At 57.4% G+C, this 24,170-nt stretch overlaps 1 protein-coding gene across 2 annotated transcripts; it reads right to left on the bottom strand.

Annotated features, from left to right (window-relative positions):
• Positions 1-3,410: 3,410 nt before the first annotated feature.
• On the bottom strand, positions 3,411-20,085 carry P2RX1 (purinergic receptor P2X 1). 2 transcript variants are annotated; one of them, XM_037133044.2, is made up of 13 exons: positions 19,843-20,084; positions 19,123-19,505; positions 10,131-10,278; positions 9,773-9,844; positions 9,246-9,315; positions 8,907-9,003; positions 8,512-8,592; positions 8,134-8,275; positions 6,196-6,323; positions 5,656-5,746; positions 5,187-5,252; positions 4,752-4,853; positions 3,411-4,639 (listed from the first exon to the last, which is right to left on the bottom strand). In XM_037133044.2, exons 2-13 carry the CDS (start codon positions 19,257-19,259, stop codon positions 4,574-4,576), a joined length of 1,200 nt encoding a protein of 399 aa, XP_036988939.1. In that variant the 5' UTR covers positions 19,260-19,505; positions 19,843-20,084; the 3' UTR covers positions 3,411-4,573. The 2 variants fall into 2 exon arrangements, with proteins under 2 accessions (XP_036988939.1, XP_036988940.1); XM_037133045.2 differs by lacking the exon at positions 4,752-4,853 and having other exon boundaries at positions 19,843-20,085.
• Between the last annotated feature and the right edge of the window lie 4,085 nt (positions 20,086-24,170).

Here is a 24,170-nt window from a genome sequence, read left to right as displayed (position 1 = left end):
GCCGCGGCTCGAAGCAGCGCTCGCTCCCCCGCCCGGCGCCGCGCCGGGCCCGCGCTCATTGGTTAGACTGCGCTCCCTTCCTGCCACTGCCCAATCAGAGCCCGGGATTCCCGCCCGGCTCCTAGAGGGGAGGGGTCGCGGCGGGCCCTTACCCCCAAGGGGCGTCTCCCACTGTTGTGGAGCCAGGCCTTCTACGCCCCTGTTGCCCCGAAGCAGGCTTCCTGAAGTACCCAAAATTCCTCCAGGCCGCGGCCTGGGCTTCCTAGCAGAACCTGGAGGGCACGGTGCTTCCCCCAGAAAATGCTTTGTCCCCTCCAGTTTCTGCCTGGCAGGCGCGAGAGCGCCCCTCTCGGGGACTGGGTGGTTGAAGCGAGGTGCGTACTAGCGCCAAGGGTAAGGCGAGATTGGCGACAGTGCGCTGGATCAACGTGGAGTGACCGGAGAAAGGCCTTGAATGGCAGTCAAGAGTTTAGCCATCTGCTGGGTATGGGTAAGGGAGACGGAAGAGGTTTTATATTTGGGAAAGGGCTATGTGAGCAGGCTGCAGGATGGCATAACTGAGGGAATGGAGGGGACCCTCAGGGCAGCCTGACCTTCACAGCAGCTCTTTCTGGATCTCCCCCCCCACACTCTCCCCTGGCGAACTCACCAACTCTTGGTTCAGTTATGCTAAGTTCTCCACCTGTGAACCCTCTACCACCTCACTCCACTACTTGCCAAGACAGCCCCACATTTCCCCAAACCTGGCCTCCTGTGTTTCTGTCATAGTTTGGAGTCAGAAACCTGGAAGTCACCATAGGCTACCCCTTTTCTGCCCCAGCCAGTCTGTTACCAAGCCCTGCCCATGCTGCCTCTTCAGTAGCCCTGGAATCCAGCCACTTCTCTCTATCTCTCTGTACCCCCTTAACTCAGGCCACCAACTTCTTGCATCTGGATTGCTGCAGCAGCCTCCTTATTAGCCTCCCACCCCTATCCAGTCTTACCACCCCACCCCAATAGCCTTTCTCCACCTGGCAGCCAGATCAGTCTTTCAGAAGCACAAATCCAGCCAGTCGGCCTTGGTTAGGAATTTTCCATGGCTCACCAATATTCATCACCTCAGTCCTGACCACCTGCTTGTCTAATTCATTTCAGGGCTTGGTTCAATACCCCTCTGCCAGAACCCTTCCCTCTGACCTCCTCACTGCCCAGTGTGGGTCACCAGCCCCTCCTAGGGACTTCCTTGTAGTGAGCCTCTGTTTATCTGCCCGATTTCCCTCTGGAGTGGGAGGGCAGGGACTGTGCCTGATTCAACCAGTACTCAGAAGATGTTTGTCAAGTGAATAACTAATTGGATGCAGTAATTAGGGGGTGGGATAGGTGGGGCTGGAGTTCAGGAAAGAGGGCTGGGCTGGTGAGACAGTTTTGGAAGTTGTCAGAAAGGACCCACAGTTGTAAATAGAGCCATGAGAAAGGGTGGGAAAACTCAGAGCAAATAAAGCAGGAGCCAAGGACAGAACATTCACTTTTAAGGGGGAAAGATTTCTGTACTAGTTTTGACTTAGGTAACAGAAGTTCCACATAAGAGCCTCAGGGAAAACAGTCCTGGGCTGAGGTGTCAGTTATACTCCACAAAGACTTTCCAGATGTGGCGTTTTCCAACCACTGCTCCAGCAACCTTTGGGTATATCACTTGTCCTTGTGGTTCAGGATGGTGGCAAGAGCTCCAGCCATCACACATGCATTTGAGGCAGTGGGATAAAGACAAGGATAAAGATGAAGAGGGCAAAGGATCTGCGCCAGCTGTCTTTTAAAGAAAGTCCCTAGAAGGTGTCACACGACACTTTCACATATATTTCATTAGCTGAAACTTAGTCACATGACCAGACCCAGCTGCAAGAGGATGTTGGGAAATGCAGCTTTCATTCTGGTCAGTTACACATCAGCCAAGAACCTAGGGTTGTGTCACTATAGAGAGAATAGATGCCTGAGGGCAACTAGGTGGCTCCACTATGAAAGAGAGGATAGAGCACTGTGTGCCAGGCCCTGTGCTGGGCCCTTTCGTATTTTATCTTATCCCAACCTGAGTAGAGACTATTATTATCTTTGTCTCTCACCGAAGGCTTGGAGCGTTAAGCAACTTGCCCAAGGACACACAGTGACCTGTGGCAGCCTGCACAGCAGGTTGGCTGGAAAATCAGGAGAGGGTGAGTCCTAGAAGCTGCTGGAAGGAAATCTTTCAACAAGGGAGGGCTTGGTCAGCAGTGTCAGAGGCTGACAGGCCAAGCAGGATACAGCTGAAGTGTCTATTTGGATTTGGCAACAAAGATGCTGCTGGTAACTTGGCAAGGGCATCTAAGAGAGGTGGGGGCGGGGGCTGGAGGCCAGCTGCAGAGGGTGGGACATGGAGGGAAATGGAGACTGGTCTTTCTGGAATGGTAGCAGGGAAGGGCGAGCAGGCAGGGCTGTGGGGGAACTGGGCCAGGAGGAGGCACGAGAAGGGAGCAAACACAGGAGTGGGAGAGAGGAGAGGCCGCCTCTGCTGCGAGGTCTCTGGGTTGGGTAGAAGGGTTGGATACAGAGGGGGAACCCGCTACTCATTCGGGAGGAAAGGGGGCAAGAGGTGCAAAAGCGGGTGTGTCTAGAGAAGGAAGAGAGGGAAGAGGAGGGAGTTTCTGTCTGGTAAAATCTGAAGTATGATTTTTGGCTGGGGGAGAAGGCAGAAGGCCAAGGGCCTGCTAGCCTGTGCTGTTCAGTATGGTAGCCACTAGCCATGTGTGGTGATTTAAATTCATTAGAAGTGAATAAGATAAAACATTCCATCCCTTGGTTGCACCCACCACATTTTAAGTCCTCAGTGGCCACATGTGGTTAGTGGCCACGATATCGGGCAGCACAGACGGAAAACATTTCGTCACCGCTGCTGGGCGGCGCTGGCCGAGACAGAGCATGGTGAGGGGGGTGTCCTGAGACCCTGCCTCACCAGAAATCCAGACCAGCAGTCATGCCCATGGCCCAGTTTAGCAGGGCCACGGGCATGATTGCAAAACCACCCTCGGCAGGGCCACTGAGAACCCTTCCACACTGTCTTCGTCCAAGACCCTCCTCACCTCTGCTTTCATGGGCCGCTGCTGAGGGTGGTTCTTTGTTGTTCCAGGCCCGGGCCTCCTACAGCACGGGCGGGGCTCGTGGAGGAGTGGGAAGAGCTCCGGTATTCAGGGCTACGCCAGGATGCGGCCCATGGATAGATGTGCTCTAGCCCCCACCACTGACCCTGCTGGACTCAACACAAAGTGTCAGTTCACCACCACCCACCAACAGATCCCGAAGGACCTCAAAGATCACTCAGCTCAACCCCACGGTTCACAGACGGAGACATGGAGTTTCAAAAGAGGCTGAGAAGAAAGCGCAGGAGGCGGAGGCTTGTCCTTATTCCTTTTATTGTACTTCACCCCTCGCTTTCCCCAGACCTTGTGTTCGGACACAGCCGGGCAGGCCTTGGGGGCTGGGGCTGGGCCACAGGCAGGGAGCCCAGGGTTTGGCTAAGGCCCCCACCTGACCAGAGGTAGCTGAGTAAGGATTCATGGCTGAGGGGGCTGTCCTGGCCTGACGCACTTGGGGAAAAGCATTTCCCACGAAGGTGACATGGTATGGACCAGGTGTCAATACTTGGGGGTGCAGGTGTGTTCAAATGATTGTGTTTGCAGGGCCCAAGCTGTTCAAATACATGGTGTGGATAAAAGGGAGATGTGCCTTCAGGTGAGTGTGTGCATGGGGGCGTGTGCACGAAACGCTGTGTGGCTTGTGCGCGCAACACACACCTGCTCACTACCAGCACCTGCCAGGTGATGTGGGCCCAGACTAAGTCTGATTCCTGACCAGGAACATTTTACACGCAGGTCCTACAACTGACCTGGGGAGTTTGCTGTCCTCGAGAATCATGTGGCCCGTCTTAGAGATTCTGGTTCAGGAGGTCTGGCCTGGCCCGGGGCCTGCACGGCTGACAGGTCCCCACGGAAACCCGAAGCCAGTAGGAAACAGGGCTCAAGCAGAGCTTTCTAATAGAACTTTCTGTGGCCCTGGAAAGGTTCTGCGCTGGCTAATATGGCAGCCCCCAGCCACACGTGTCCACTTAGCAGTGAAATATGGCTAGTTTGAGGAACCGAAGTCTTTATTTTATTCACTTTTAATTAACTTAAATTTAAATAGTTACCCGTGGCTGGGGGCTGTCGTATGGGACAGCACAGGTCTAGAGACACGAGGCAGTGGGAAGGCTGAGGGCCCAGAGGGACCAGCACAAGGCTCCAGTTCAGGAGGGAGAGGGGCCCCACCAGCACCAGCACCTCCGCACCAGGAGGGGCTGAGGCTGGGGTGAAGCTTCCTTGGTGGGGTGCAGGGTTGGAGCCAAAGCTCAGAATTTCGCAGGTCTCTCTCAGTGTCCACCCTGAGCTGCCAGCAAACGGGTGTCTGCCTGGCTGAGAGGGCGGGAGAGCTGCTGAGGAGACCCCTCCACCCTGGCTGGGCCCCCCACCAGGGCCCCCACCAGGGCCCCCGCCTGAAGCTGCATCCGGTCAGGAGTCAGAGGGGCTGAGGGTCAGGATGTCTTCATGTTCTCCTGCAGGATCAGGGTGGAGCTGGTGGCTGCGGGGTCACGCTCACCCTGTGAGAGCACGAGGGGGAGAAAAGTCAACCTAAGGGGAGCGGCAGACTCCCCACTGCAGGCATAAGGGCCTGGGGCCTCTGAAGGGGCCTGACTCCGGGACTTCTCCTACCGCCTCTGGCCCCATGTCCTCTGCATACTTGAACTTCTTCTGCTTGTAGTAGTGTCTCTTGGGCAGGATGTGGAGCAGCAGCAGGTCACAGAGAACCGTGGCCTGGGGGCAGGAAAGTGGTGGCTGGAGCAGGGAATCCCTACTGAGTGTGGGGCCCTGGCTGAATCCTGCGCTCTCCAGACCTCAGGATGGGGGTGGGGGCAGGTAAGGCCCTGCAGGCCCCTGGGAATTGAGACTGCCCCCCCCATCTCTGTCCTGCCCCAGCTTTGGGCCTCAGCTCCCTCAGACACACTGTGGGTGGATCCGGGTGCTGGGGTGGTCTCAGTGAGGGTAAAAACAACTACAGCCAAGTTATGGGCTAAAACGCCGACAAGTGCTACCGAGGTGCAGAAGAGGGGCTGACCAGCACAGTGACTCCCTGTCCCCAGCACTTACCACCCCGAAGATGCCGATCCCAGAGCCGATGGTAGTCATCGTGGGGATGATATCAAACTTCCCAGCCTGGCGAGGGACCCCAGGGAGAAACGGGTTAACAGTCGGGGGGGGCCCAGTTGGAAAGGGCGAGGAAGCCCTAAGGCCAGGCCTGGGGCTCAGGGGCATCTCCTCCACAGTCAGCTGGCCCCACAGCCTGCTGCCCAGGTTCTGGCTGTACCGGTGGCTCAGCGGCTGGTCAGGAGCCCTGGGTTTGACCTTGGCTCTGCCTGCCTGGACGTGGGGAGATGGTGGGGGAGGTGTGGTCACAGGCTGGAGAGCCTGCCCTCAACAGCACCGAAGCCCACCCATGTGTCATTAGAACTGCTGAATGTAGCCCACCCAACCTCCTGTCATCTGTAACCACAGACACCCCCAGGCACTCACAGGACCTGAGAGCGTATCTCCCACAGCCCCTCACACTGACCCTCACCTTGCCATCCACGAGGATGTCAAAGCGAATCCCAAACACCTTGAAGAGGTGCCGGCGGTTGGTCCCGTTCTCCACAAAATGCTTGGCAAACCTTGGGGAAGGGGTGAGGTTGCAGGGGAGGTGACAGAGACGCATCTCAGGGTAGGAGTTCCCAGAGCACCAGGGATGCAGGGACCCTTACAAGTCCATGGGGACAGCCCCGTGCCCCCGAATGTTGCATGGGGGGGGGCCACAGGCAGCACCCCAGGCCTCATCTCAGGAATGCTGTACTCAACCCTCACCCTGGCTGCTGATGTTGGCAGTTTCCCCAGCCAGCCCTGGCCTGGTGGGCCTCAGGAGGACCAAGAACCAGGGGCAGGGGCTCAGGCCTCCCAGGCCCTGCTCCCTGCTGGCTCCCTGCTCGGTCGGTCCCAGGAGAACAGGAGCCGCCCGTGTTCCTCTGCTCCCCTCCCAGACACTCGCTTGGCCCCACGGGTTCTGGGAATAGAAAAACCCACAGGACCACAAGGAAAGGGGCACTGGTGGGGGCCGGGCAGGCACCTGAAGTTGAAGCCTTGAGACAGATTTTTCTCCTGATACAGCCCGTGGAAGTCATAGACGGGTTTACAGTGTCGCACGTGCCAGTCCAGGTCGCAGTTCCAGTCAATGGTGATGCCTATCACCCCGCCCTGCCAGGGACACAGGCATATGAGATGTGGGGGCTCAGGAGCTTAGTCCTCACCTGAGGACACACTTTTTAAGTTGATTTTAGAAAGGGAGAGAGAGGGAGAGAGAACCATTGATCAGTTGCCTCCTGTATGCACCCCGACCGGGGACAGAACCTGCAACTTAAGTTTGTGCCCTGACCTGGGATTGAACCGGCAACCTTTGGTGCATGGATGAGTCACTGGCCAGGGCAAGAAACTGCTGTCTCACAGCAGGTGGCAGCAGTCTCTTGAAGAGGGAACATTTTTTGTCTTGAGAAGAGATACTGAGAACTGGCTTTAGTGTCAGGGCCTGCCAGCCTCTCCGGCCCCACCTCCCATACGTCCGTCCTGCTCCTGCAGAACTGCACCCAGGTCTTTCTCCTTGGGGCCTTTGCACATGGAGTCCCCCAGTTCCCCACCAGTCTGGCTCTTTCTCTGTCACTGGTCATTCTCCCCTACGAGGCCTTCCCTGACCACCACCCCAGTCTAAAACATGTCCCTGTTATTCCCTCTCTGTTTTCTTCTGGAACATTTGTCCCTTTTAATTATGTATTTATTTTGTATAATTACTTACTAACACATTTCTTCTAGGACTGTAAGCTCCGGGAGGAGGGTGGGCTTGTCTGTCTCACTCACTGACTCCTGAGTTCCTAGCACAAGTCACAGCGTGGGAGGCAGGTGAGTCGTCATTGAATTAAAGAGTGAGTCTGTAAAGACTTGGACTAGGAGGAGACAACTCGAGGAAGGAAAGCTCTTCCGGGCCAGGCAAGGACCAGGCACAGGTCGGGTGGGCTGAGCATCAGGAGAGATGGGAGGTGGCTGGAGCAGGGCAGCTGGGAGCTGGGCAGCGAGGCAGGAGGCTGACACCTGCGGGTGGTGGTGGGGGGTGAGAAGTCCCTAGTGGGGGTGGCATGGAGATGTCAGGGACAGGCAGCGCTCACATTCAGCTCTCTGGTCCTGCGTGTTGCTACAGTGCAAACCCCTCCAGGGGTGGGCAAACCAGGCCAACGGCTGAATTTGTTTACTTACTCTCTGTGGCTGCTTTTGCTCTCTACCAGCTGACCTAGGTAGTAGGGGCAGAGACCGTGTGGCCCGCAAAGCTGAAAACACTCTCTGGCCCTTTAAAGAAAACAGCTGACTCCTATTCCAAACAAATGGTGCCATTTGTGTGTGTGTGCGATGGAAAAGGGACTGATTTCCACCCCTGAACAGGTGATGCAGGAGCGGTGTGCTAACAAGCGTGTGGGGACACAGAGGCAGGGCTGCGGCGGGCCAGGCGGTCCTGAAGTGCCGTCACGTCTGCAAACTCACTCAATCCTCGAGACAATACCACCAGCCTGCTACTATTACTGCCTCCACTCTGCAGGTGCAAAAACTGAGACACACTGTAGGTAAAGGACTTGTCTGAGGTCCCGCTGCTCTTCAGGGCCAGAGCTGGGGTTTGAACTCAGACCAGACCCTGCTTCTCTCCAGTCCCCAGGTGACTATGTGAATCTTGGCCTCTGGAATTCCCAGGATTTTTCTCAGGGCCATGGCCATGAGGTTCAATATTTCTAATATTTTAAAAACAGTGGGACCTCAGCAGACGTCCAGGGGACAACACCTGCCCATGTCCATTCATTTCGGGTACCTCCTCTGTGCCTGACCCTGGCTCCCCAATATTAGAGGATAAATCCATTATACTCAGCCCACACCAGGGAGGCTGGAGGTGGGACTAACTGGGCCTGAAAAGCTTGTTGGCTAATGGTCCTGCGCCCCAGCCGCCCCCCCCCCCACTCTCCTGGCATAATACCTTCTCGGCCAGGGTGCTGAAACTCTGTCCTGACTCTTGTGCCACGTAGCCGAGATTAAAGACAGGGCACAGCGGGTGTGAGATCTTGTGATAGAGACATCTCTTCATGTAGGTGGCATTCACCTCCTCCACCAGGTTGCGCCTGGGGAGCAGAGGACATTGGTGGCAGCAGTGCGCCAGCTGGGAGGGTGCCCGTCCTGCCCCAAAGCTCCACGGGTCCCGCATGGGCTCCAGAAATGCTCCTTCCACAGCCCTTGGACACTGAGGGCAGCCCACCCCAGGGGCCCGGCCTGCAGAGTGAATCAGCAAGGGGCAGCCGAGACCAGCGGGCACGGCCGCAGGGAGCCACTGCCAGGTTTGCCCACTTTCCCCACGAACCTCTTGACCTCGAAGCGTGGAAAGCTGATGCTGTTCTTGATGAAGAGAGTGAAGTTCTCGGCCTCTCGGAGAAGGGCAGGGCTGAAAGAGACCACACTCACTCAGCACCCCCTCCCAGGAGATCCCTGGGCCCACCAGAGCTTGGCATGCTGGGGGCAGGGAGGAGGCGAGAGCCTCCAGGACCCTCCTGCAGACCTGGATGGGTGCAGGGTGGGTGTGCTCTAGTGGTGGACTCTCAGGACCCTTGACCAAGGGCCAGGGGAACCTTTGGCCAGGGCTGAACAGATAGAGGGTGGGGCTGGAAGAAGGGGGGCCTGATCCTTTCCAGGGAACACGTCCCCTCTGTCTGGGCTTGGGGACCCTGATCCCAGCTCCCTGGAAGGACACGGCATTACCGTGGGATGTAATCATCCACTTCCACGGGACACCAGCCGAAGATCTCACACGTCCGCACGGTGTCATTGAAGGCCACACACTTGCCTGTGCGGATGCCTGCGGTGAGAGAGAAACCCCTGGGTGCCCGCCCAGAGCTGAGCGTGCAGAGGCCGCCCATGCCCCTCCCCTAGAAACCCCATTGATGAGGCACCCGAGTGCAGAAGCCTGAGGACAGAAATGCGGCTGGCTCTGGGACAGGGCAGGCCAAGGTCAGGGGAGAGGCCAAGGTCAGGGGAGAAAGGACTTCCTGCAGGAGAAGGCCTGGGGCTGAAAGGGGCTGCGGAGGGGGCCCGCCTTACCTTGGGCCTTCCTTTCTGCTTTGCCCGGAGTGCAGCCACTGTCATCCTTGCACGTGCCCCCGTCTGGATGCTGGGGGAGGGGAGAGCTGCTGGCCCCAGGCCCACTGGCTGGGGTGCTGAGAAAAGCCCCTCCCACCCCAGGGCCCTAGGGCGGGCCTGAGGCAGAGTCTCAGATGCCCTTAGGGTGACCATTACTCGAGGCCTCTTTCCCCCAGTGCCCTCCTAAGACCCTTCTGGGCTCGTGCTCAGCTGTCCCATTGCTGGCAGCTGGCAGAGGGTGGGAAGGTTGGGGCTTGTAGGTTGGGTGGCCATGGAGACTCAGCATCCTGCCTGGCATACAGCTGGATGGGAAGCCTCAGCACTGTGAACGGCGGCCTGTTACTTTGTGCAAATCCATGCCTGAAATTCCATCCCCGTGGCCCTGCAGGAAGCCTACGCAGCTTCACCTCCAGGGCTCAAGGGGACCTCCTCTGCCATGTCATTTTCCCCTTTGGGTCGAAGAAGGAGGGGTGGTCAGCAGTACTCACCTCTGCACAGTAGCCTTGGGCCTGATAGGGGGTGATGATGAAATTGGTCATGATCACGAAGGAGCTGTCCCCCTGTAAGTGAGGGGCAGGGCTGTGAGCTGGGAGAATAGCCCAAGAACCCAAGCATGTAGCCCAGAAGCTCACAGAACCCACACGACATGCAGCATGATACTCCATACCCCATGGTGTCAAAGTGGGGTGACATCAGCAGACTGCCTCTGCCCTTCTTTCACAGTTAGAGGAACTGAAGCACAGAGAGAGGCTGGAGCTGACTGGTCCCACGGGGAGGCGGGACAGAGCCCAACCCAGCTCTGAGCCAGGACTTGTGGGTAGAAGGGGTAGCCCTGAGTCAGCTCACCTGGGCCGGGAAGACATAGTCAGCCACATCCCAGACCTGGGGGCCCACTTCTGGGAGATGCGTCACAGTCAGACCCTTGAGTTTCACTGACACGCTGCTGATGAGGCCACTTGAAGTCTGGTAGCCCTTCTCATAGACAAAGACCCACCTGCAGAGAGTGGGGGAAGGGGTCATTCAAGGATGGCATGTGGGCACGAGGGCCACTGCCCTTTCTGGCGCCACCTGGACCCGTCAAGTCCTTTCGCTTTCTCTCCCCAGATACATTTCTGAGTCACTCTCAGGTCCTGACTCGACATCTAGCCTCCCCCCTGCCCCACTGCCCACTGCTTGCAGCTCCTCCATTCTTTTTTGAAAATGCTCACTCCCCGGGAGGAGACCCACTGAAGGACTCTTTCAGATTCTTTTCCAAGAGCAGAATGTGCTGGTGCCGGAAGGCCAAGCTTCTTGAACCTCAGTCCTCCTTTGGAGAGGACTCCTTCCTGAGGTCATGCCACTGAGAAGTGGCAGAGCGTGATGGCTGGAAGCCTGGGGGCATCTGGCCCCCAGCTGAGGCCCCTGGGGAAGTGGCTCCAGCAGGAGGCCTCCCAGCTTTCTTGGAGAATTCTTGCCTTCTCTTCCCAGCATTGAGAACCCCTATTCTTGGGGTTTTCCACTTTCAATCTGGGAGGGTTCCGTGGGGCCCATCTCCCACCTAGCCCCAGGGGTAGGCACATGATCAAGGCCTGCCAATCAATGTCCCATCACTCTAGCAACAGTGATGGGTCTTGGCATGGACACTCGACCCTGGAGTTTCAGCAGTGAGACCAGGATTTTTTTTTTTTTTTAATTAATGAAAAGAGACATCCTCCCTGCTGGGTGGCTAGTGAAGTGGCTGCAAGACCAAAAGTATGGTTAATTATCTTTGCTACCTCATGGAGCAAGCTTGAGAATGAAGCCAACCTGGAGGAAAAGCCAGGCCAGGAAATGTGGAGGGACAGACCCCTGCAATGTTGGTTTAGCACCTGGAATCAGCCATAGCTAAAGCATGAAACTTCTGCTTCTGGACTTCCCAGTTACATGAGCTAATAAAGCCCCTTCCTTTATTTAAGCCAGTTTGGCTTTGCTTTCTGTCGCTTATAATACAGCTGAGAGTCCTGGGAACACTTCTCTCCAGAGTGTGGTCATCCTCCCCGCACAGCTCTGTGCGCCTGTGGGTCCGGGGTGCCTTTCAGGGTGAGCAGCTGTGCATTTCCAGGGCAACTCTGTGGGCGCACCTATGCGCAGGCTTGACTGTGCACAGGCATGTTTATGCCTCCTTCGCCCCTCTCTCCACCCTCAGTTCACCTGTCCAAGTAGAGCTTGAAGCCATTCCCCTGTGGCCAAGAGCTCAAGCCTGCTCCAGAATTCTCCAGGCTGCTTCGTCTGTCCAGCTCTCTAGGGGCTGTCTGCCGGATCCAGGCCCCAAGAAGGCAGCCCACCAACGCCCTCCTTTCACCTCCCGTAGTCCACTCCTCTTTCCTTAAGGGGCTCCTCCACCCTCACCCTGCCTGGCCACCCCCACTAAGTCTAAGCATGGTCACTGCTGCCCCCTGCAGGTCCAAGATGGCAACAGGTGAGATGGGACAAAGGCTGCCATTGCTCAGTGTCCTGACCCTGTCTCACTGCCTCCAGCCCCATGAGGGAGAGTGGGCATCACCTCTCCCCCCACTGGGCTTGGGTTCCTTCCTCCAGGATGGCCTGTGGCTTCAAGCCCAAGCTCAAAGGAGCTGTTGGGATGGATGTGGGAGCTGCTTCAGATTCTGAAGCCCCCGCAGGGGAGGTCACTGGCCCCTCTCTCGGCACACCTGACCCCATGTCTGGTAGCACTTCTCTCTCTGCCCAATGCCAACTCCTCACAAGATGGATCAGAAAACTGGGGCCTGGGAAGCATCTCTCCAGAGTCAGAGGTCGACCCCAGGCTTAGGGTCCCCCCACCCAGGACTCTGCCCCCCTCCACTGAGCAACAGCATGGCTGCCAGGTGCCGAATTGGAGGGGGTAGTCGGCGGGGAGGAAGCAGAGGCTGCATGCTGGGCCTGGTGCAGCCACTCTTGGTTTCCTGCCCTGGGGGGGGCCTGTCAGTCCTGGGGGATTGATGAGAAAAATCAAACCTGGCATCGATGACCTTAGTTCTGATGATAGTAGAATGACCGTGGTGCCATCTCCCCTCCTCCAAAGCCTTGACACAGCTTGCTGTCACCACTCTGGGAGGCCACCATGGGGACCGACCTGATGCTCAACACATTTTTGGAAGTCCCTCCCCTCCCAGAAATTCTCTTCCCTATTCCTTCTTTCCCAGCAGAATCCCCTCCTGAGTTGCCCTTCTCCGGCAGCCCCTCGTGGAAGAGCCAAGGGTACGGCCTCTAGGGGCACAGAGGCCGAGGCTCCGGGAGCAGGCCTGCCGCTCACCAGCGGCCTGGCTTCCGGCTACAGACTGACCTCTCTGCGCCCTGGCTTCCTCAGCAGAACAGAGGTGCCGACGTCTGCCACGGAGACACTGTTCGTTCAACAGATGTGAGCGAGGCCCCGCCAGGCTGGGCAGCGGGCTGGTCGTTGGGTGGTGTTGCCATGAGTTCTCTTTAAAGAAGGTAGCACGCATAGGCACACAAAATAGTCCTCCTATCTCCATGGTCTCTGCTCTCCCTTCGCAGCTTCTGTTTGTGCCATCTGCCCCCATCTCCCTGGCCTCCCTCCTCGGCCCAGGCAGGAACCCACCCCCCCCCCCCCCACCCCCCCACCCCCCCACCCCCGTCGCAGACACGTTGTGTCCCTGGGTTTCCGTCTCCGCTTCTTATTCTCTCCCGAAATTCAGTTCCACGCATTTATTTTGTCATCAACAAATGCTTATCGAGACCCTATTACGTGTCAAGCACTGTTCTAGGCATTAAGAATACAGAAGTAGCCCTGGTGGGTGTGGTTCAATGGATTAAGTGACGACCCGTGAACTGTAAAGTCACTGGTTCAATTCCCAATCAGGCCACATGCCTGGGTTGAGACCAGGTCCCTGGATGGGGGTGCGGGAGAGGCAGTTAATGGATGTATCTCTCTCACATCTATGTTTCTCTCCCACTCTTTCTCCCTCCCTCCCCCTCTCTCTAAAAATAAATAAATGACACCTTTAAGAAAATGAAATTAAAATTAAAAAGTAAAGAAAGCAACCCAAAGGTCTACACTCAGGGACTTACAGTCTGTAAATGTCCTGCCGGACACGCATTCCTTCCCCCTGCCCTGGGCCCCGCCCCGGCAGGAACCTCAAACGTAAGTTGACCCTTTGGAAAAAGTCTGGCAGCTCCTCAAAAAGTTAAACGTGGAATTGCCACCTGACGCAGCAATTCCACTCATAGGTATGTACCCAAGAGACCTGAAACCGTGTCCATGCGAAAACTTGTACATGAATGTTCACAGCAACATTATTCATGAAAATGAAACTGCAAACAGCCCGACGTCCCCCACCCGAGTGTGGATAAACAAACATCGTGTATCCATCCACACAGGGAATGTTCTTCCGCCAGGAAAAGGAAGACAGTACTGGCACACTACCACACAGATGAACCCGACAAACAGCAGGCCGAGCGCAAAACGCCAGACACAAAGGACCGCACACGGTATGATTTTGTTTCCATGAAACGTCCAGAAACGTCCAGAATAGGCGAAGTGGGGAGTGGGAGGAGCATGGAGAGGGATCGCTGCAGGGCGGGAGGTGGAGCCTTGTTTGGGTTGTGTCTGGAATTAGTGGCGATGGTTGCACAAATCTGTGATTAAACTAAAACTCACCAAATTGTGTATTTTAAAAGGGGGAATATTATGGCAGGTGAATTATATCTCAAACCAAAAATTCAGTGGAACCACCCTAACGCCTCCTCTGCCCACAGAACTTGCCCCTCTGGGGCCCTCAGCATGGAAGATGGTGCCCGGCCTACCCATCCCCAAGCTCAGAACCCGACGCCACGCTCACGCCCTCCACGTGCTTCCTGCCCAGGATTCAGGCTCCTCCATCTTTCCTGGCCTCCCTGGTCTTCCTCCGCAGACCCTGAGGCTGTGGGAGGCTGAGGGGAGCTGGGGCACACGCTGGGACGGCTCCGGCGTGGGGCTGGCGGGACACAGGGTGTAACGTGGGCCGCGGGCAGGAGGTGGCCAGACCTGGCACGTGCTACGGGGCGGAGCAGACTTGGGGAGGCCAAAGCCAGCCTCAGTCCAGAAAAGGACTGAGTTCAGAGCTGGGGGTGCAGAGGTTAATCACCATGCAGTCTACAGACAAGTCAGGATGACAATTTGTGTCTTTACATTTTTTAATAAGTTGCCAACCTCTAAAAACCGAGACATTTCTCTCACCCGTAAATTCCAATTTCCTACGACTCTTAAGAAGCCAGCGACCCTGGCCATGCTGGGCGCATGCGCACACGCCCCTGAAGCCGTGATGGGCGGAGGTTGAGCAGTGGCCGGCCCTGGTGCGGGCCTGCGGGGATGAGAGCCTCTGTCTTCCCTGCCCACTGCTTCCACCTCGGCCTCGTCCTCTCCTCTTACCGCTGCTGCCTCTTCGTGGCTGTTCTCTGGCCTCTACCCTCACAAGCCCCTACCTGCCCCGGGCCCTCCCCTGCCAGACGCCCTTCTGTGGCTCCCATCACCTGCAGGAGAAAGCCCAGGTTCCTCAGGCTGGAGCTCCGAGGCCCGGGCCAAGGGCCCCTCTCACCCCTCCCCCTCCTCTCCCTTCGCTCCCTTCTGGACACTTTTATTGTCCCTTTCCTGCCCTGGGACCTCTTCTTTTTTTTTTTTTTAATTAAAAAATTGTATTTATTTACTTTATTAGATTTTATTTATTTATTTTTACAGAGGGGAGAGAAAGGAGAAAGTATGGGAGAGAAACATCAGTGTGTGGTTGCCTCTCATACACCCCAACCGGGGACCTGGCCAGCAACCCAGGCATGTGCTCTGACTGGGAATCAAACCGGTGACCCGTTGGTTCACAGGGTCAGCACTCAACCACTGAGCTACACCAGCCAGGGATAAAAAATTTTTTTTATCCTCACCCCAAAATATTGTTTTCATTGCTTTTAGAGAGAGAGAAACATTGATGTGAGAGAGAATTATTGCCTACTGTACGTGCCCTGACTGGGAATTGAACCTGCAACCTTTTGGTCACAGGATGATGCTCCAACCAATGGAGCCACACTGGCCAGGTCTTGCTCCAGGACCTTTGATCACACTCCACTTTCCAGCAGGACTGTTAGGACCGGGTAGGCATGTGACTAGGCTCCACCAATCAGGGTGTTCATTTCCTTGTTCACTGGCCACAATGATTGGGTACATGACCCAACCTGGGCCAGTAGGAGCTGGACTCAGGACTTTAATTCTTTTATTTATTTTTAGAAAGAGGGGAAGGGAGGCAGAAAGAGAGGGAAAGAAACATTGATGTGTGACAGAAACATCAATCAGTTGCCTCTCAAACATACCCCACCCTGGGACTGCACCCACAACCCAGGCTTGTGCCCTGACTGGGAAAAGAACCGGGGATTCTTCAGTTTGCAGGATGATATCCAACCAACTGAGCCACACTGGTCAGGGCCAGACCCAGGACTGTCACCGGAACTCTAGAGAAGGAGATGCTCTTGGGCCCCAGGGGAGACTAAGCTGGTGGGATGTCAGTTTCAAGCTGCTGGGGGCCATCTTGCCCGGATGAGGACAGACAGCCTGCCTGAGAACGAACCCGCCGGAGGAAGGCAGAGCTTCACAGGAGAACCCATCCGGGGCCAGCGATGCTCCTTATCTCCTAGAGGAGAGAGCTAGAACTCGCCCTTCCTGTGGCCTCATCATGGAGGATCCAGCCAGGCCCGAAGCCCACACTGATTTTTGAGTTACACAAATCAATCAATATCCCCACTCTTCCTTTCAAACACAGTTTGACCAGGTTTCTATCTCTAGGAACCAAAGGAGTTCTGGCTAATTCACCCTCACCTCTCTGCCTACCTTGCCCCCACCTCCGTGCCATGAAGCCCGACAGAGCACTAGACATGGAAAAGATGCCGGAGAAGAAATGGCTCCAGATACGCTTCCCCCAGCCACAGTGCACATCTGTTCTTATCCAGGCTCCATTGGAGGTCTCTGAGGCACATGACTTCAAGAGCTCTAGGTCGGGGCTCAGGAAAGGGGTGAGGACTGAAGCGAGGAAAAGCCCCCAGGCCTTTGTTCAAGGTTGGTCCCACCGCTGTGTCGCCTCCTCCAGGAGCCTTCCCAGGCCCTCCTCCCCAAGCAGCATTCACAAATCCCATCAGGACTCTCCTGTGTGCCACAGGAAAATCTTTGTCCTCCTCAGGCCAGCCCCAGGCAGGGACACGCCCCAGCATACCCTCTCTAGGCCTGCTAGATCATGAAGGAGACCTGCCGTCTGCACACCTCCAGTTGTGGAGAGCTCATTACTGCCCAGGAGACGGCTCTAACTACAAATTAACCCCCATAATTGGAGCCCAAAACAGCCTTTGCTCAGCCTGCCGGGGCCTCAGGCCCACCTGCTCCCTCCACTTGCCCTGGACTCCCGGAGTGGCGAGGTGGGTAGAGAGCACAGCCTCAGTTCCCCTCCTTGGAATCTGTTCGGGTTCTCGGCATCTCAGCCTCTCCGCCTCTGTTTCCGTAACTCTCTCTCCATCTCAAAATCTCTCTTTTCATCTGAGTGGCTGTGCTCCAATGTCTGTGTCCCTCTGTCCAGTTCTGTCTCTGTGGCTGCCCATCCCCCCACCCCCCGGCTGTGCCCCTGTGTCTGGTGTCTGTGAGTCTGGCATTTCTCCTATGCTTCCCTCTGTCCCCCTGCAACACCAGACATTCTGACAGACCAGGGCCTTGGAAAGAGATGTGTGTCGGGGGCGTAATAATTAAAGAAAGGCACCCTTTCTCAGGAAAGAGAAATTGTTGAGCCTTCATGCAACGTCTTCAGAAGGGTTTCCCCCATCCCCACTCTGTGGAACAGCTGGGAAATTGAGGACTGGGAGAGCAAATTCAAATCCAGGCTGGTGGTCTCTCTCCGCAGCTTTGGGCTCCTAGCTGAACAGTCAGTGCAGCTGTGGGCAGTGGCCAGATGAGGGCGCCAGAGACAGAAGCAGTCACAGCCCAAGCAATAGCAGAGGGCTGGACTTGAGGGTGGGATTGAGGGGTGTTGGAGGGACCTGGCCTTCCTCGCTTTGCTATATGACTTAGGGGGTCAGTCCCCTTCCCTGAGTAGGTTTCCCTTCCAGGATATCAAGACCAATCTTCGGAGCCACGCAGTTGGATTCAAACCCCGGTTCAGCCTCTCCCTAGCTGTGAGATCTTGGCAGGATCACTCAGTGTCTCTGAGTCTCACTCACGCTGAGAAGGCCACATTGATTTGGAAGGTGAGTGGGCTATTTGATATGGAGGAAGGGGAGGGGGAGGGGAAGGGGAAAGTGATGAGGTCCCCATCACTGGAGGTATGTGTTCAGGACTGAATGGCGGCTGGGACATGTGCTGCAGCAGGGGTGGGGTGGGAGGCTGTCCCCTTCCCTCTGACAGTCTCCGACCAACACACATCACTCCGACGGCGTGATGCCCGGAGCTGCTCCCGGGGCCGACCGGAAAGCCAACACGGAGCCTCAGGGCCACAGTGAGGGCACATTCGCCCAGCCTGTGGGGGAGGGACAGGCAGGCAACTGCTTTCTTCCCAGGACAGTCGGAGGTACGGCTCATGGTGGGTTTTCCGGCCTGTCCTGTGCCGGGCATCCCACCGTCAGTGCCCCGTTAGAAAGGGGCCCCTGGGAGGTGAGAAAGGAGAAGGCGGAGCTGAGCCCCAGGGGTCAGGAGGCCCCTGCTCTAACTGGACTGTCAGCCGACTTGCCATGTGACCTGGAAACCTCCACTCTGACCCTCTGGAGCCTCAATTTCCCTCGCAAGCTCAAATGACGTTGTAGGTGTCAGACTGGCTTGTGAACAAGAGGGAGACAGAGGCCAGAAGACACTGTTCACCGGGCCCTGGCTCCACTCGCCCAGCTCTCCGGCAAGTCGGGGACCCGCTGCTTTGAGCGGAGAGCAGGCTGCTTTGGATGCTGAAGCTCTGGGGGACCCGGGGCTCTGCCAAGCCTACCCGCAGTCCAGTCTGCTGTCCTGGTTTGGTCCCACAGCACAGTTGGGGACACGGAGGCCAGAGGGGTCCACACCCACTGGGCAAGCACCCAGACACATGGGGGCCCGATACACCTGCACAGAGCTCTGGGTATGACTCAGGTGCATCCACACCCCACACACGGTGTGTGCTCACACAAGCACACGTGTGCAGCCCCTGCCAGCCTGGCCTTGGCTCCCAGGACAGCCAGACTGACTTAAGGAGGATGGCTTTGGCACAGTCCTTAGGACACCCAGACTGCAGAGGAGTGTCACCTTGCTTCTGTCCCTGTACTCCCGGGACAATGAGCCCCACCCTGGGGAGCCCATTCTGTCGTTCCTGAGACCAGAATGCCCTCCAGCCTTTGCCGACGCCCCCCATGAGGGCACCAGACGTTTCAAACGTGAGGGTCCCTCTGCTCTGGGGACCTTGGTTACACAAGGATGCCTTTCATGCTGGCAAGGCTGGTGGGAGCCGGCTGTCAGGCAGGGTGTGGCCTCTGTCTCTTAGTTTGGGCCTGGCTTGGCTGGGAAGTCAGAGGTGAAGGGACTCCGGCTGTGGCTCACTGGGGCCCTGGCCTCCGAAACCACTCACCACTTGAGGGAACCATTATTATTAGTGAGGCTGTTCCTGAGAACCCAGCAGCTTTGCTTCTTGTTCCCCAGAGGACCCGGCGCGAGGTTGCAGCTCTGTGCCTCAGTGTCCCTATGTCGACAGTGAGTTATGGGGCTTCCACTCCTTCTCAGGTAGGAGGGTCAGGAAGGATGACAACCAAGGGAGAGAAAGAGGGGCTCCTTGGAGCCCTGGGGGCATCCCAGAGCCCAGAGGATGGCCCAGGTGTAGGAGGGCAGCAGGGAGGGGCCCAAACTCACCCAACAACGTAGACCAGAACCACCAGCTGGATCAGGCGGAAGATGATGCCCACCTTCTTGTTGCGCACGAGCACCATTCGGGGAGTGTCGTACTCGAAGAAGAAGGCGGCCAGCTCATCCTTCAGCCGCCGAGCCATGCTGGGCCCGGCGGGGGGGCTGAGTGCCGAGCCCCTGCACAGCCTTTGCAGTCCGGGTGAGCAGACACCCACTCCCACGGCAGAGTTTCTAGGGGCTTCCCAGCCCCTTACAAAGGGTTGGACAGGGCAGATGGGGCCAGAGGTCAGGAGTCAGAGGTCAATTGGAGGCGTTTGGTTTGGGAGGGAGAATCCCTGGGTGATCAGTGCAGCTCTTGGTCCCGGGCAGGGACTGTGGGACGGCCGCGCCTGTGGACAAATAAATTCCCAAAGATGGAGGGGGCGGGGCTGGTAGGGCCACCCAGGCCCAGCCCTGCTGCCCCTCCTGCCCCTGCCTGGGCCCTGCTGGGCCTCCGGAAACAGGAGCTGTTGGCAGGAAACCACAGGCCACTCATCACAAGGCAAAGATAAAGCTGTCAGCCCCCCGCGAACCTGACTGGACAGCACCGGGGGCTCGGGCCAGGGCTTGGGTGGAGTGGCTGCAGGCTGGAGCCCTCCCCAAGCCAGGGACCCCTCCCCATATCCAAACATCCTCCCACCCTCCCTCTTCCCCTAGGTGGGGAGTTCAGCCTCTCGGGGCCCATACCGATGAGGGCAGAAGAGGAAGCAGGGCGTCTTCCGGCCCAGCTGCCTGACAGCTCCGGAGCCCGGGGCAGGATCTCCCACCCCGGTCCTTGCAGGCTACCTTCCATCCACCATCCCTCTGAGGCCAAGCCTGGCCTTTGTCCAGTCAAAGGAGAGGTGTCAGGCTGGTGTGTGTGTTCCCCGACCTCTCCCTCCGTCTGCCCTGCCCCAGCCACACCTCCACCTCCCGAAATGAGCAGAGGGAGGCAGGTGCCCAGACAAGGCAGGAGCGTATTTGTCACACACAGCACCCTCTGGCTCCCCAAGACCCAGCCCAGGAAGCCTGACGTCAAGCGGGTTCAGTCGCCATCCCTGGCTCTGCCCCTCGCTGACTGTGAGAGTTGCTGGTCCTCTCAGTTCGCTCCCTTATCGTGAAATGAGCACGATAGTGGGGTTTCCCTGGTGGGAGGGGTTTGTCCTTTCAGGGAACTTGAGACAACTACAGAGCTTGGGGTACAGTCCCTCTAGCCCCTGACATCAACCCCAATCCAGGTCCTGAAGGCAGGGGCCCCCAGGATTGAGATGGGGTGGGAGTCCTTTAGAGCTGGAGACCTCACTCAACCCCCACCTCTTTTTGCAGGTGAAGGAGGTGGAGCTCAGAGAAGTGAAACGGGTCGCCCAGGCTTACCCTGGGCTATGCTGAAGGACTCAGCTTACAGCAGGAAGCCTTCCTGGCTGGCCCTCAACACAGGCTGAGTGTCCTCAGGGCTCCCTCTGAAGACAGGAGGTGCAGCTGGGTGTCCTCAGGGCCCCCGCCTGCCCCACCCTGAAGGCTGATAGGAGTCTTCTTCCTGGTCAGCCTTACTGGGGAAATCACTGCAGGCAGGGGGCCAGGCCCGAGCTGGGAACCCCAGCTGTCTGTCTCAGCGGAGTCCCTTTCTGGGCAGCAAGGGGCCCCACAAGAGGCAGGCTGTGGCCGCAGCCAGCACCCCAGGTCGGCCCCCCATCAGATCGGCCTCCTCCCTACAGAGTTCCTATTAATCTCACACTCAGTAGTCTGTCCGATGCCGCTTCAAGGGGACCAGTGAGAACCACATCCTGGGCTTTTCTAAGGAAAAGTCCGGTGCGGCTGGAAGCCAGAGCTGTGGTGGTCACATCCCCTTGGCCAAGTCCTGACCCCAAACATCCTCTTCCCAGCTGACCCTATGGCACTTGGAATAGCAGGCCTCGGGGCATGAATTGCTTGTGACGGGGAGTGGGGTGGACGCTGACACTGCGCCTGAGCCATCTCTGTGTCCCGCCCCACTCACACATCCCCACAGGTACATGGCACTCAGTAGGGCAGCAGGTGCTGAAAGAGTGGGAGGGAGAGGGGGAGGGGCAGGAGAGGGAGCTAAGGAAGTCAGGCAGTTATTCCCCAATCTGTGTCTGTTCCTCTCATAACATTACCATGACCACCTCCTCCTCCTCCTCCTCCTCCTCCTCCTCCTCCTCCTCCTCCTTCTCCTTCTCCTCCTCCAAGGCTTGCTGATGGGCAGATGGACCAATGGACAGATGGCCTCCCCTGCCTGGCTAAGTTTAGCAACTCTGTGGAGGGTGGAGTGGCCTGTGCCTCTCCTGGAGGCCAGCCAGGCCCCCCAGGGGGTACCCACAGGCTCCAGCGGGTCCCCTTAGCCCCTCAGACAGACTTGCTTGGGGTGCAGGCAGGTATGGCTGCTGTAGCCTTGGTTCTGGCCCTGACACTGGGAAAAAAGACTGGCAAAGAGGACCGTCTCGTTTGGGGAGGACTGTCACATCCAAAACATGCCCAAAAGGAGAATAAATAAAAGCAATTACTTTTCTCTCCCCAAATGTCTTTGCAACTGATAAGGTCAACGTCTCTTTTACTGGTTCTTTTTTTTTTTTAATAAGCGAATAAATTCTTATTCATGTGTTTATTTATTATCCTCACCCAAGGACATTTTTCTCATTGCTTTTAGAGAGAGAGGAAGGGAGAGAGAGAAACACTGATGTGAGAGAGAAACATTGATTGGTTGCCTTCACATACCTGCCCTGACCAGAGGTCATACACACCCAGACCTTTGATTGAACCCATGGCCTAAGTATGTGCCCTGACCGGGAATTGAACCTGCCACCTTTTGGCTATGGGATGATGCTCCAACCCACTGAACCACAACGGCCAGAGCTCTTTCACACATCTCTCCACCCGAGGCCTATCCTTTCCTGCCCCTGGCCCCAACTCCAGCTTCCCAGGGACAGACGTCTGTGTTTATTCTAGGCATTGTGGGGGGCAGTGGTAGCCAGGGCAGGGGTTACAGTTCATAGGGAGCATGGTGCCTTCACATTCAGTAGGTTTTTAAAAAACAGCCCTGTGAGGTAAGGCCTAGAATCGTCATTTTACAGATAGGGAAACTGAGGCTCTGCAAGTTGAATGCCTTGGCCACGGTCACACAGCAAGTAGCTCCACGTCTGCTGGTGGCCAGGAGGAAGGCTCCCCAAAGTCTGAGAGCTTGGCCCAGAGCCCACCCCAAGACTCCAGTACTTGGGAGTGTCCAGACCAGCCTTATAAGCCCAAAGGCCGGGTGGCCAGCTTGGGCACTGGCCAGGCCTTGTAGGGAGAGAAGGTTGTGCTGCCAAGTGCTCGGCCCCAGGACAGCCTCCCCTGCCAGGCTAAATTTAGCGGCTCCGTGGAGGGTGGGGGGCCGTGCCCCTCCTGGAGGCCAGCCTGAGCCCTCAGCGGGTCAGCACAGGTTCCAGGGGGTCTCCTTAGCCACTGAGAGTTCCAAGGTTGCAGGGCCACAGCTCTGCCCGCCAAGTTCAGCCCAACACCCCCACACCATCTGGGCCTCCTTTGGCGACCAAGGTGCTCACCCAATGCCATGGCCCCTCAGGTGCCACTAGAACAGGGCCCTGGACCAGCCTAACAGAGATTGTCCGGGGGAGGTTGGGGCGCAGGCACCTGTTGGGGGGGCCCAGGTTGACATCTCCCCACTGCCCAGACCTTGCACTGCTCCGCTGGCTTCTTTTTCCACCCACTATGAGCCAGGACAGGCTGGAGCCTCTCCTCCTCCCGAGTGCCCAAGGCCGCCCCCACGCGCCGCTCTGCCTCTCCTTTTGGGCCTCGTCCCACCCCTGGAATGTGGGGAATTCCTCCTCCCTGCCCCTCAAACCCCTTGGGAGGTTGGTGTCCACCCCGTGTGCTGAGCTGCCCACCCCTCTGCACCCACGCGGCAGCTGCGTTTCCCCGCCACCTCCTCTGGCACCGTTTTCCCCCCTAAATCGAACTGTTTTAAGGTACACCTTGCACACAGTTACAACGTATACGTTTGGACGCGGTCTGATGAGCTTTGACAAATGCATGGAGCGCCCCGCCGTGGCCCTAGGACGCCCCCTCCTGCCTCTCTGCTTCCACTCTTCCTCCAGCCCCCGCCCCCGCGACCTGCTTCGTCACCGCAGATCTGTTTTGCCTTTTCTAGAAATTCACAAGGTGGAATCGCACAGTATTTGCTCTGCGTCTGGCTTCTTTTACTCAGCACTGGGGATTTAAGCACCATCCAGGGTGCTGCATATATGGGCATGTTCCTTCTTACTGCCCGGAACTGCTCCTCGGGGTGGACGCGCCGTGGTCTGTCCTTCCTTCTGCTGCTGATGGACAGTTGGGGTGTTCCCAGTGTGGGGCTGCAGTGAACAAAGCCGCTGCAGACACCTGGGTTCAGGTCTTGTATGTGTGGACAAACGTCTTCCTTTCCGTTTTTGACCCCCGTGTCTCCCAGTGCAGCCCCGACTGGGTCCCTCCCACCCCCAGGAGGGGTGCAGCGTGGGGGCCCAGGAGCACAAAGTCCTGGCCGACCAAGGGGTAAGGGAGGTCGCGAGCGTTTTGGCAGCTGCCAGCCCTGAGCCAGTGGGAAGCGTGCCGGGGCTCGCCCTGGAATTCCCTCCTGCCCCTGGCGAGTGGTGGTGAGGTGGGAAACCTCTGTTTGCCTTGGCTGCTCCGTCTTGCCCTGTCAGGCCCCATGCCGTGAGCTGGACAAGGCCAGACTCAGGCACGCCTGGCGGTGAGCCCCAGCAGCGGCTGGGAAGGCCGGCGCCGGCCCACCTCCTACAAAAGCCTCCCAGGCTCATCTTAGCCCATGCCCTGCCTGTCCACCTTGATGTGGGCAGCCTCACAGTGGGCCTTGGGCTCCTTGTCTGTAGGATGAGCTCTAACACCTGCCTGGCCCACCTCATGGAGCTGGTTGAGGACCCTGGAAATGAGGATGAAAAGGTTTTTGTGGTCTGGGGGGTCTTCTGGATAGACCTTGTAGAAAGGAGAATGCTTCTGCCTGCCCCTGGCTCTGTGCACCAAATCCT

This window comes from Artibeus jamaicensis, unplaced genomic scaffold (assembly GCF_021234435.1).
Source record: "Artibeus jamaicensis isolate MK-2021 breed Jamaican fruit bat unplaced genomic scaffold, CSHL_Jam_final contig_777, whole genome shotgun sequence".
Lineage (NCBI taxonomy): Eukaryota > Metazoa > Chordata > Mammalia > Chiroptera > Phyllostomidae > Artibeus > Artibeus jamaicensis.
The sequence above is the reverse complement of the archived record's forward strand: the minus strand, read 5'-3'. Positions and strand labels throughout refer to the sequence as shown.

Excerpts from the sequence above, each read along its gene's own strand:
- P2RX1 (XM_037133044.2), bottom strand. The coding sequence starts at position 19,259 with ATGGCTCGGCGGCTGAAGGATGAGCTGGCCGCCTTCTTCTTCGAGTAC. Across the intron at positions 9,845-10,130 it reads ACTATGTCTTCCCGGCCCAG|GGGGACAGCTCCTTCGTGAT; the intron begins GTGAGCTGACTC and ends CCTCACTTACAG. Across the intron at positions 9,004-9,245 it reads AGCAGAAAGGAAGGCCCAAG|GCATCCGCACAGGCAAGTGT; the intron begins GTAAGGCGGGCC and ends CTCTCACCGCAG.